Source organism: Chlorocebus sabaeus, chromosome 22, assembly GCF_047675955.1.
Source record: "Chlorocebus sabaeus isolate Y175 chromosome 22, mChlSab1.0.hap1, whole genome shotgun sequence".
NCBI lineage: Eukaryota > Metazoa > Chordata > Mammalia > Primates > Cercopithecidae > Chlorocebus > Chlorocebus sabaeus.
The window spans coordinates 98,615,794-98,628,916 of record NC_132925.1 but is presented as its reverse complement, the minus strand read 5'-3'; the positions used below and the strand labels follow the sequence as shown (position 1 = coordinate 98,628,916).

The window sequence follows — 13,123 nt, the reverse complement described above, 5'->3', positions numbered from 1 at the left end:
TCAGTTTGGAAGGCTAAGTGGGATCCAAATTCTAAACGGTTCCTCGGGGTTATACTAAAGTATTGTCTACTATCTTAAAAGGATGCCGAGACACTTTTGATGGTTGTTGATCAATAACAAAGCATCACAGTGGTGTGTTTAAAATATTAATAATAGCATTGTGTAGATTAACAGTTTGAATGACCAAAAGGTAGAAGACCAGACTGCTGAGATGTTATAGGCTTTTAGGAATGAAATAGTTTGGTTTTAGAACTAAATAGCTAAGGGCAAATGTCTGAGATGTCTGAATCACAGAATGTAATAATATAGGAGCTAAGGGAGCAACCAAAAATGGTTTGTGGAGAGGACAGTATTGGTACCATGAAGATAAATGGAACCCTCAGAAGGCATCCTTAATTTTTGAACATAATAATTTAAGAAGCCAACTTAGGCCGGGCGTGGTGGCTCACGCCTGTAATCCCAGCACTTTGGGAGGCTGAGGCAGGTGGATCACCAGGTCAGCAGATCGAGGCCATCCTGGCTAACACGGTGAAACCTCGTCTCTACTAAAAATACAAAAAATTAGCCATTTAGCCAGGCATGGTGGCGGGCGCCTGTAGTCCCAGCTACTGGAGAGGCTGAGGCAGGAGAAGGAGAATGGCGTGAACCCGGGAGGCGGAGCTTGCAGTGAGCTGAGATCGCGCCACTGCACTCCAGCCTAAGCGACACCATCTCAAAAAAAAAAACAAAAAACAAAAAACGAAGCTGACTTAAAGTGACTAAAAGGTCAGTAGGTAGCTGGAAATGTAAGGTACTAGAGAATGCAAGAGAGGCAGGCTAGAGATTTGGGAGTTTCCCTTTTAGTATATAGGGGTAAGGGCAGCAGGGAAGGGGAGGTAGAGATGCCACAGAGTCATCTGCATGGGACTTTTTTTACCCTAGAACTGCTGAAACAGAATGTGTGTGTTTTAAAGTCTCTGTAGGCCATTCTGATGGACATCTGGGGTTAAAATCCATTCTCTTAGAGTTAATAGTTATGTAAAGGCAGGGAATGAAGTCTTAATGAGGGGAAAGAAGGTCGTTATTTCACAAATACTGAGCATCCTGAGTATCAGTCTTATGCAGATCATTCTATTAGTAGCTGGAGCTACTATGAAAAAGGAACCCAATAGAGGTGATCTTTGTCTTGTAGGGAAAGTGGACTAACTTATACTATGAAGAAGTGCAGAGTACCGTAAGAATTACAGCAAATAGACCTCATCTGAGGAAATAAAACAGACCTAAAAGATGAAGGAGACAAGGAAAAGTTATCTCTTACTGCATTTAGAAGTGGTTTAAGTTGAAGATAGAGGGGTGAAGTTAATCTAGTATGTGGGCATTGGGCTTCCATTTATACTCCTTTGCCAGAGTAAATGTCCCCCATTTAAGGGTCCTAAAGGATGGAAGGTCGTGAACCTTGGAACACATGTATTGCAGTCAGCGAATTGTATAAAGTCCCTGGCAGTAAAGTGTTTTCATGCCGACTTTCTGGATTGTTCTTACCCCAGGAATTTACCTAGCTTCTTTAGGTCTTTAGTCAGATGTCACCTTCACAGTGAGATGACCTAATTACTTAAAATTGCAGCCCCACTCCATTGTTTTTCTCCATAGCCCTTTAATATCATCTGACCTACTGTATGGTTTTAGTTTATTGTATATTTGTTGTCTGCCTCTTCCAACTAGATCATAAGTTCTGAGGGTAGGAACTTTTGAATATTTTTGCTCACTGGTGTATCTCCAGCTCAGAACAGGACCTGACAGTGAATAAATATTTTTGAAATGATTGAATGGATGAAAAGAAATTAATAAGAATATTACCGCCGGGCATGGTGGCTCTCACGCTTGTAATCTCAGCGCTTTGGGAGGCCAAGGCAGGCGGATCACAAGGTCAGGTGATCGAGACCATCCTGGCTAACATGGTGAAACCCCGTCTCTACTAAAAAATATAAAAAATTAGCCGGGCGCCTGTAGTCCCAGTTGCTCGGGAGGCTGAGGCAGGAGAATGGCATGAACCCGGGAGGCAGAGGTTGCAGTGAGCCGAGATTGTGCCACTGCACTCCAGTCTGGGCGACAGAGCGAGACTCCGTCTCAAAAAAAAAAAAAAAAAAATTACCTAAGGGGGATAGTGGAGATAACAAAGACTTCTTCAGCTTAGGAAAGGAACAGTAGCTATTTGACAATTTGTCACTAGTGATGTGAACTGGCAAAACGAGGGAAACTGAGCAACATTCTAGAAAATGAGAGGAAAACAAATACTTAGGTGAAAGGAAGTAAACTCTGGAAATAAAGAAGGACACCTTCTAAGACTAGAAAATATTTAGGATTGATAGGAACTTCTAGCTAATGACTAGGGCCTTACATCCTTTTTAATTTTCTAGGTGGAATGCAAGCTTTAGGACTTCACCTGACAGATCCAAGTCAACGTCTTGTTCAGAACTGTCTTTGGACTCTCAGGAATCTTTCAGATGCTGCAACTAAACAGGTAAATTCTGAGTAAATTGACGCCATGGGGATAGAGTCAAGATGAGTATGTGCTTGTGCTGACCATTTGTTTTTATCTTCATAGGAAGGGATGGAAGGTCTCCTTGGGACTCTTGTTCAGCTTCTGGGTTCAGATGATATAAATGTGGTCACTTGTGCAGCTGGAATTCTTTCTAACCTCACTTGCAATAATTATAAGAACAAGATGATGGTCTGCCAAGTGGGTGGTATAGAGGCTCTTGTGCGTACTGTCCTTCGGGCTGGTGACAGGGAAGACATCACTGAGCCTGCCATCTGTGCTCTTCGTCATCTGACCAGCCGACACCAAGAAGCAGAGATGGCCCAGAATGCAGTTCGCCTTCACTATGGACTACCAGTTGTGGTCAAGCTCTTACACCCACCATCCCACTGGCCTCTGATAAAGGTAAATTGTCAAAGTAGAATTTACCTTTGTTGCAGAATTGAAAATGAAGCATCTCTAGCCGTTGGATGGCTAAGCATAGTGATCAATAAATAGGAATTGTATTCCTTAGTAAGTAGGAAGTATGGCTGCGATAGGGGTAGGATTCTGAAATGTTTGTGTAGTCAGAACTACTTTTAGTTGTTCCCAATAGATTTAGTGTGGTGGGAATTTTAGGCTAAGAAAATGATTGTGTTGAGTTGTATGCCAATTCTTCCTTCTGTTTTTCAGGCTACTGTTGGATTGATTCGAAATCTTGCCCTTTGTCCAGCAAATCATGCACCTTTGCGTGAGCAGGGTGCCATTCCACGACTAGTTCAGTTGCTTGTTCGTGCACATCAGGATACCCAGCGCCGTACGTCCATGGGTGGGACACAGCAGCAATTTGTGGTGGGTAAATTCTTATAGTGATACCTGGCTGTCTAAAAGGAATGCATAGATCCAAAGATCCTGAACTTCTTTGGTCATTTGTTCTCCCCGTCCCTTTTCCTGAAGAGCTGATGACAAAATATGACTGCAGAGAAGATAAGGCATAGTGTGGCCCCAGTGATATTTCCTTGGACACGTCCTTCACATGGTCAGTCTTACAAAGGTTGGGTTAGGCATTTCATGCAGTGTTCTCATTTAATTTACACAAAGGCCCACTTAGGAAGAGGTAGAGTCATAATTTGAGACCAAATCTGTGTAATTTCAGAGCTTCTTACCCTTGCCTCATCATGAATTTTGACAATAAATATTTAGCAGTCGATTTTATTATCTTTTCTGTGAGTTAAACTTTTTTCATGGACCTAAGAATATAGTATAGACATACTTCAAAAATAAGTAGTAGCATTTCTGTACTCTTAACCACAATAGTCTCAACCTGAAGCTTTGATACAAAGTTTGGGTCTTAAAAGTAGCTTCATTAAAAGTATAGTCTGAAGATACTTCTGATTTCTCAGACTTTAAGACCTTATTTAATTAGGTTAGTTTAGAAAACAAAGATGGAGCCTACCAGAACAGATTTTAGGAATCTCATTTTGCTGGTTGCTTTGTGTATGTACTCATATTGGGGCTTTGGCTTGCTTCATTTATTACTGTTGGTATTGGCTCATCTCCATGAGGTAACTTAATAGAATGTTGAGGGAATCTTTTATTTTAAATCTCTTTTCTAGGAAAAAAGGAGTTTTTGTGTCCTTGCAAGAATCAAATTATTTATAAAAGCTGCTAAATATAGCAGAATCATAACCCCTTTTAAAACTCAAATCCAGAAACAGGAGAAACAGATGGTACTTACATATTGCAAAAGCTAACTTCTCCTATACATGAGACTGTCAGCTGAATAGTCTTGGAAGAGTGAGGAGTGGATTTTTCTGCTGGCAACTCAGTTAGTTTTAGCAGTTGGTGCTAAAACTTGGCAAAGTTTTCACCAAATACATGGAAGATGTACAAAAATAGAGGGGGCATGTAGAGGAAAAACGTTAACATAGTCTGAGCATTACTTTCTCATCTTCTCTTTTTATATACCTTTTACTCAGAATGATTGGTTCCCTTACCGTAGGAAAGTTGTCTTCGGGATTCAGTGCTGTGTGGAAGCTCTGTTGCACTGTGTATGGGGAAAGGGTGCTGCCTTGAATTAGTGCTGCCAGGAGGCCTCTTTTCAGTGACATTCAAGTTAATGGAATCCTCCTTCATTCCCAAACTAATTGCAAGTTATGGGGAACTTCGGGTATATAATGTAAATAATTATAGTCTAATACTTGTTCCTCAGAATGCAAAGCCTTTCAAGTTCAGAAACTTTACAGAGGAGAATGCCCTATTTGTTAACCATGTTTCTTTTGGCAGGAGGGGGTCCGCATGGAAGAAATAGTTGAAGGTTGTACTGGAGCCCTTCACATCCTAGCTCGGGATGTTCACAACCGAATTGTAATCAGAGGACTAAATACCATTCCATTGTTTGTGCAGGTATGTTGCTTTTAAGTGTTCTAGGTTTTATGTCCCTAAAATTTCCAGATTGTAATGACTAATAAAATTACAGAAAATTAGGGACCATAATAGGGGCACCAATATTTAATTTTATGAAAATTCCCTTCATTTTTTTGGTCAGTAGGAGAAACACTGAGACTCGAGAAGAGGGAGGAGATTTCACATTTCACTTTTACGGGTGCCTAGTTTTAGAGGGGAGAGCTGACCTGGGCTGCCAGAGGCGGGACATAGGCCCCCAACCAATTCTGGATTTTCCAAATCTTAGATCAGTTAGAGTTGCCTCTAAAGAAAGGGTTTATAGCTAAAAAGTATTCTGGAAATCCAATGCTCCAGGGTATTAAACACCCTAGGACATAAAATTCAGAGAATATTATTTTCTACAGTGTGAATGCCTCTTGCACTCTGAATTCGGAATGTTTGCACCACAGTGGGGGGCTTGTCATGTTTTAGCTTTAGATTTAATTAGGTTTTGTTTGTGTTTTCTCCCTAGCTGCTTTATTCTCCCATTGAAAACATCCAAAGAGTAGCTGCAGGGGTCCTCTGTGAACTTGCTCAGGACAAGGAAGCTGCAGAAGCGATTGAAGCTGAGGGAGCCACAGCTCCTCTGACAGAGTTACTTCACTCTAGGAATGAAGGTGTGGGTAAGTAAAAAGGAACCAAAGCCTTTAGCAGATGTGTACATTGAAGTCTCAGTTTTTCCTCAAGGGCCTTTTTTTCCTTGTCTCTTAGCGACGTATGCAGCTGCTGTTTTGTTCCGAATGTCTGAGGACAAGCCACAAGATTACAAGAAACGGCTTTCAGTTGAGCTGACCAGCTCTCTCTTCAGAACGGAGCCAATGGCTTGGAATGAGGTAGGGAAATGTGAGCAGTTATTTATCTGGTAGTTTCGTAGAGCGGGTAAAGCAGCTTGTTCTTTCCTCTCGAAACACTTAGTATACATTCATTTGCATTGATGTTTCCCTGGCTTGAGTATTTCTTCTTTATGCTGTCCAGCAGCTGCCCTAAGGAAGAACTATAACACAAACTTTAAAGCGCCTGTTCAGAATCATTACAAATAAGTTGTGCTATTTAAAATTATAATTCATAAGGGAGAAAGATGAAAAATGTTACCAGATTAAAGATGATTTTTCAAAAGGATATAAGGAAAGAGGCAGTGTTAAACACTGTTAGAGGACAGTTTGTCAGTAGTTTTTACTAAACTTTAATAAAACTTTTCTATTTGAATTTCTGCTATGAATTTGTCTTCAGTATTTGTCCTCAGTACTGGTGTCCTTTGAAACATTGTTTCTAAAAAAACTAGAACCACCCTGGAAGTTTATTTTATCCACTCTGTAGTGATCACTGATGGTACACAGTCGTAACAGTGGATTATATTTGTTGAGTAAATGGAAAGAGAGATTATTAGGTTTAAAACGATGCATCTCTTGAGGCCAGGAGTTCAAGATCAGCCTGGGCAACATAGTGAAACCCCATCTCTACAAAAAAATGTAAAAATTAGCTGGGCATGGGGATGGATGCCTATAGTCCTAGCTACTGGGGAGGCTGGGACAGGAGGATTGCTTGAACCCAGGAGTTAACAGACTGCACTCAGCAACAGAGCCAGACTCCAACTCAAAAAAAAAAAAAATAGAGCAAATTACCAGTGAGTGGTGTGTTACTTGGGTTTTTAATAGGCATCTTATTAACATGTTCCAACTTGAGCCCTTCACTTTCTCCACCTACCCCCTTCCACAAACCTGTTTTGACTGTCTTCTCTGTCTTGATGTCAGCTTTGTCTGTCCAGCTGCTCAGGCTAAAACTTTTCTTTCATACAACACATGCTGTCAGCAGCTCCTGTTTGGGGGTAGGCATTTTGCCTGTTTTTTTTTTTTTAAACTGCTATATCTCTAGCACGTAGAACAGTGCCTGGCAGCACATAGTCGGTGCTTAATATGTATTTGTTGAAAGATCAAGTCAGTGAGTATTTTTAATGTGAGGTGCAAAGAGAAAAAAAATGTATCTTTGAGGGGTGGAGTTTTGAAGAACTTCCATTTTCTAAGTATTTGTGTAATGTTGGAGTTACTTGTTTCCTTTGTAATCTGAAAGTATGCTTTAAAAAAATTAGTGTACTTTTAAGTTGAGAATTTTCATTTTGCTTTTTATTCTTTCTTGCCTTGTGCCTGTTTATCTAGACTGCGGATCTTGGACTTGATATTGGTGCCCAGGGAGAACCCCTTGGATATCGCCAGGATGGTATGTGTCTCATATTTCTCGATTAACTCCAGATCAAGCTAAAGTTCTAACACTTGATCAGAAGAGCTGGTTTGCCCATCTGGGAAACTAGTGTTGGCAGAAAAGTAATGGCTTCAATTAAAAGCAGTTCTTAAATTCCAGTCAGCAACAGTATCTTTAACGGAGCACAGGGAATTCAGAGCCACACAATGAATAGCAGTAGGATTACACCACCGACAAATACATGCTACTACTAGGCCTCTGCAGTGTAGGATGTTACAGTTTACCTGGCTTTTTATTCTCTTTTTGGCCAGAGGACTCATAATACCTTTTGTCTACAAGCTACCCAAGGAAGACAGGAAAACTCCTGTCTCTAGGCTCAGATCTGGGGTGGGTTTTTACATAGTTGCATTATCAGGGTTTTCTTGAAAAGCTAATTCACATCTGGGTAATGAACATAGAGGATGGGGTAGACCAGTAACAATTATAACTGTCTTACATTTATAACCTCATCTGCTTCTACCTAATTATAAAACCACTGAAGCGCAGATTCTTACCGTGACAAATAACATGTCAACCCTAAGATAAAATATGTTGAGGTTTCATTGAAATAGTGCCTTAACTTTCCTTAGTACTTTTGTTGGTGTCACTTGGACTTTTTGTCAAGATAGATTACACCTGCCAGACCTTATTATTGTCTTAATCCTCCTTCCCATGAGTTCTCATTGCCTAGGTGGTCACACAGTAGATTCCTGCTTCTCCTCCTTGGGAACCCCAAGTCTCTGACAGGGGTAAATGCAGTGTGTTCAGGGTTAGACTAATGATGTGACTAGGCCCTGCTGGTGTGCCTCTCTGATGGAAACAGACGTTATTTGTGTAGTCTCATGGGTGGTCTGGCACTGAGTAATTACTTGGCTAAAGAAAGCTAGAAGTTGAAGAGGCTAGAAAGCATCATTTGCTGACAAGTTTGCTGCTGAACTTCGGATGCCCTAACCTCAGTGTTAACGTCTATGTCTGTTTCTCTCCTCTGTCTTTTGCCTTCCTTCTGGCCTATTTTGTTGACATCCTGACTCTTCTAGATCCTAGCTATCGTTCTTTTCACTCTGGTGGATATGGCCAGGATGCCTTGGGTATGGACCCCATGATGGAACATGAGATGGGTGGCCACCACCCTGGTGCTGACTATCCAGTTGATGGGCTGCCAGATCTGGGGCATGCCCAGGACCTCATGGATGGGCTGCCTCCAGGTGATAGCAATCAGCTGGCCTGGTTTGATACTGACCTGTAAATCATCCTTTAGGTAAGAAGTTTTAAAAAGCCAGTTTGGGTAAAATACTTTTACTCTGCCTACAGAACTTCAGAAAGACTTGGTTGGTAGGGTGGGAGTGATTTAGGCTATTTGTAAATCTGCCACAAAAACAGGTATATACTTTGAAAGGAGATGTCTTGGAACATCGGAATGTTCTCAGATTTCTGGTTGTTATGTGATCATGTGTGGAAGTTATTAACTTTAATGTTTTTTGCCACAGCTTTTGCAACTTAATACTCAAATGAGTAACATTTGCTGTTTTAAACATTAATAGCAGCCTTTCTCTCTTTATACAGCTGTATTGTCTGAACTTGCATTGTGATTGGCCTGTAGAGTTGCTGAGAGGGCTCGAGGGGTGGGCTGGTATCTCAGAAAGTGCCTGACACACTAACCAAGCTGAGTTTCCTATGGGAACAATTGAAGTAAACTTTTTGTTCTGGTCCTTTTTGGTCGAGGAGTAACAATACAAATGGATTTTGGGAGTGACTCAAGAAGTGAAGAATGCACAAGAATGGATCACAAGATGGAATTTATCAAACCCTAGCCTTGCTTGTTAAATTTTTTTTTTTTTTTTAAATATCTGTAATGGTACTGACTTTGCTTGCTTTGAAGTAGCTCTTTAATTTTTTCTTTTTTTTTTTTTTTGCAGTAACTGTTTAAGTCTCTCGTAGTGTTAAGTTATAGTGAATACTGCTACAGCAATTTCTAATTTTTAAGAATTGAGTAATGGTGTAGAACACTAATTCATAATCACTCTAATAATTGTAATCTGAATAAAGTGTAACATTGTGTAGCCTTTTTGTATAAAATAGACAAATAGAAAATGGTCCAATTAGTTTCCTTTTTAATATGCTTAAAATAAGCAGGTGGATCTATTTCATGTTTTTGATCAAAAACTTTATTTGGGATATGTATGGGTAGGGTAAATCAGTAAGAGGTGTTATTTGGAACCTTGTTTTGGACAGTTTACCAGTTGCCTTTTATCCCAAAGTTGTTGTAACCTGCTGTGATACAATGCTTCAAGAGAAAATGCGGTTATAAAAAATGGTTCAGAATTAAACTTTTAATTCATTCGATTGTGTCACTCTTTTTTTTCTTGTCACTAAATGGTGAGGGTGGTAAGTTTATCCAGTTCAACTTTATACTGAGGAAGATACATAGTGAAGTAATTTGTTATAGCGATAGAGAGGTCCTTACTTCTCTAGATGCAATTTGCCAAGTTTCTTCAGCATTTGGCCCTGGGTTACATTGCACCCCCAAAAACGTGTTTCAGCCTTGCACATTGTGATTAGTTCTGGGCTTTTGTGGGAGAAAGCCAAGCAGACTGTCTCTCTCTCTCTACCCCAATCTCCCAGATGGTTTGATTCCATTAAGGTAATGAAATATTAACTACCTGGATTTGGATTTGAATCACCTTCACACAAGTGTGACTCATTGGGAGAGGGGAATTCCTTCAACTCTACTTTGAACTAATAATTAAATAGGTTTAAATGTTGATGTTTATCTGAACATAATCAGAACCAGAATGAGCCTTCCACACTATCTGCCAGATGATCCTATCATCCTGGTGGTAGGTCTGACAAGCTTAGTTCATCTCTTCAGGTAGACCTGTTAAGACTTGTTTTGGTCTTCTTATAAAAAGTGAAAGTGTTTTGTCTTTAGGGAGAGCTGTTTCTGATTTACTGTTTTTATTTTGATAGTGACTATTATGAGAAAAACATACATTCAGTTCTTTTTCATGAAAAATCAGCTTCATCTGGGGAGGCCTTTTTGTGAATGCCCCTGCTTTGCAAAAATAATAAATTCTTCATTGTGGTCTAAAATGTAATTAGGGTTTGAAAAGAAACATTCACATAGCTGATGAGGTGGTAGGTCTCAGGTTCTGTCTCTCGTGTGATAAACCAAACCAGCCAGTATTTCAAGAAGCCTAGGGCTATTGGTAGGTTAACACTGTGAAGATCTTCAGTGAATTCAGCTTTCAACATAAAGAGCCACCGCAGGGTGTTTCATTTACAGAACTTTTTAAAACCAGAAAACGTTTTCAGAGCTTTGCTAATTCATTGTATTTTTGAAGTTTAAAAACTTTTAATGTGAAAGTTAATCCAGTTCAGCAAGGTGGTTCTGGAAATACCAAGGGTGAATAATAGCCAAGACGCTTAGGAAAAATAGGAGTATTTGCTTTAGCAGCTGTCAAGGCCTAACTAATATAAAGCTAAAGTTAGTTAACCCTGTTAAAGGAATAGGGATAGAATAATAGGCATTTGAAGACTCTTCAGAGACAGCGTTGGAGATCAGTGTGGGAGGAGAGGGACTTTTTCATAAAGGTGTGAAACAGCCATTGGAATAAAAAATACAGAAAAACATCCATGACCCAACAAAATATCAAGATTTTAAATAAAGGCAGTATCACTGATTGTTTCTTTTGCCTCAAGCGTCAGTAAGGCTTGGTGGGCCACAATGTTGGCAGTCTATCCTGGATGCCCATGTGTCCAACGATCTCTTCACACAAGAGACACTGGAGTGAAAAACGACAGCTTCGGTGATGTGGGTATCAGTATAGTATGCATATATTTCACATAATACTGAACAAAAGTCACAGATGCATGCTTTAGAACTCCATTGATCTTCATTGATTCAAAAAAGGGACAAGCTATTTTAAGGAAAATATCCGCGGATGGAGCGACGAGATGATTAGTTGACTAGAAATCAGAATAATGGTTACCTGGAGAGGGAGGTGCACAGGATGCTGGCAAGGTGCCTAACCTTTCCTGTAAATGGTGGTGAAGAAAGTGAGGTCAAGTTTTCAATACCAGAAATAGTGGTGGGGAGGAAAAGGCCTAAATGAAATGCTGCCCACTTGCATTTTTGGGTACAGGAGGTGAAAATGACAAAGTGAACATGGCCGTTGAGAATAGGAGGGCTTTCCAGTGTAAGTTTTCTTTTTTCAGTTGTGCTGTAGTTAATGAGACAGCCTTGAGAGTTAAGACATTTGATCCCATTGCAGCAACCACCATTGAACCAAAAGAAGGAAGCTTTTCTATGTTGGGGCAGATCTTACAGACATGAAGCTTTGAAATCTGATGATCTGAATCCTTAATAATGAAAGATCTTAAGATAAATACACTCTAACTCTTGGTTACTATAATAAAAAGATGTGAATTGTGCTGTTTTGTTTATAAAGCAAAGAATGCTAAATTGATCTGCAGTTCTATTAAGTGAGAACCTGCCTTGCCTTGCCTTGAGCAGATCACCCACCGAAGTGAAATTATGATATCACGGCCTCCTGTGTGGAATTTTGTATAGTATCCATTCCACCACTTGAGACTCCAGTAAACGTAGAAGGAAGTGACAAGTTTCAGAGTTCAGGTTGTGGGGGAAGGTCATAACAGGTATAAGGGTATGCAGGAAGGCAAAGGAGAAACTCCACCCCTATGTATTTCCAAGGTAGGTTTGGGCATGAATGGGGAAAGGTCCGTGTGTCCATACATGTAATTTCCATGTTAGGTACGACTGAGAGCCACTCTGTGACAAAGCAGTTCTACTCAGAATTATTTGAGGTATACTCCCAAGTATGTACAAGGAATTCGTTGCAGCGCTATCAGAGATAGCAACCCAAATAGCTATCAAAAGGGAACCTAACTAGTTAAGCAAATTTTGATGCATCTATTTGGTGGACCACTGCAGTCAAAAGGGGGAAAAACTGGCACATAAAGCTGTGTTTTGGTATAAAATGGTCTTTGAAATACATTATTAGGAGAAAAAGCAAGGAGCAGAGTTGACAGCTGCTCACATATGGGTAAAACGGGGTGGGTGCAGAATCTGTGAAGACATGCATAGACCATCCCTGGATGCACACAAAGACCCTGGTGACAATGGGCACCTTGTAGGAGGAGACAGGGAGAGGACTAACATAGTGTGAGGGAGAGACTCTGCTGTCTATCTTTTGGGTGTTTTCACCAGGCTTCATTGGTGCCAGGCTTCTGGATTGGATATTACCATTCAAATGTAATCATTAAAACAATGCATTTGTCCACCGCCTCAACATCAAGCCTCTGATGGGAGAGGCCAGAGGCTGGACTTTAAGGGCCAGTTTAAAGCTCCTCATTCTAGGCCCAGCTTCTTGCTCCCACACACCACTTCTCAACCGCACTGAAGCCTGAGGCCAAGACTGCCTAGCTTTGCCTAGTCTCCCCCAACCCCACTCCAGACAGCTCTCCCAGGAGGCCGAGCCTCTTGTAGCTTTCTTGTAGCCATACCACTTGCTACCGTAGCCCCTGTATGTATAAGATTATATTCCACATTGCATTTTTCTGTTGCCAGGGGAAAGAAAAAGGGCATCTTGCTTCAGGTGGAGACAGGAGAGACCTGGTGAGGGAGATTCTTCTCCCATCACCTTGTACAAGAGCCTTAGCCACCAGAGCCCCTATTTTCTCAACTATAACACAGGGATGATGGCTGCCCTGTGTTCACAGAACCGACCTGAGAACCTCATTAGCTAACAGGAGAAACTTGAAAAGATAAACTGCAAAGAACCATAAGAGTAAATTCTGTTGCTGCATTCCACTGACTCAGGTGCCACGAGTGATTATCAGCACCTTTCAAGGCACCTGTGACCACAGTTACCCCAAACGGTGCTTCACAGAGGGACAGCTTAATGGGGATGCACACTCGGCTGTAAG

At 40.7% G+C, this 13,123-nt stretch overlaps 1 protein-coding gene across 4 annotated transcripts in view; it reads left to right on the top strand.

Annotated features, from left to right (window-relative positions):
• The window catches only part of CTNNB1 (catenin beta 1), a 41,013-nt gene extending 31,495 nt beyond the window's left edge, over positions 1-9,518 (top strand). For 2 of the 4 annotated variants that reach the window (XM_007983762.3, XM_073010319.1), the window contains exons 8-16: positions 2,397-2,500; positions 2,585-2,923; positions 3,191-3,349; positions 4,784-4,903; positions 5,415-5,565; positions 5,654-5,775; positions 7,096-7,156; positions 8,215-8,435; positions 8,741-9,518. In XM_007983762.3, the coding sequence (XP_007981953.1) occupies positions 2,397-2,500; positions 2,585-2,923; positions 3,191-3,349; positions 4,784-4,903; positions 5,415-5,565; positions 5,654-5,775; positions 7,096-7,156; positions 8,215-8,423 (1,265 nt within the window). In that variant the 3' untranslated portion in view covers positions 8,424-8,435; positions 8,741-9,518. Of the gene's footprint in view, positions 1-2,396; positions 2,501-2,584; positions 2,924-3,190; positions 3,350-4,783; positions 4,904-5,414; positions 5,566-5,653; positions 5,776-7,095; positions 7,157-8,214 lie in introns of all 4 variants that reach the window. The other 2 variants (XM_007983763.3, XM_007983760.3) reach the window with 2 other exon arrangements.
• Positions 9,519-13,123: the final 3,605 nt, after the last annotated feature.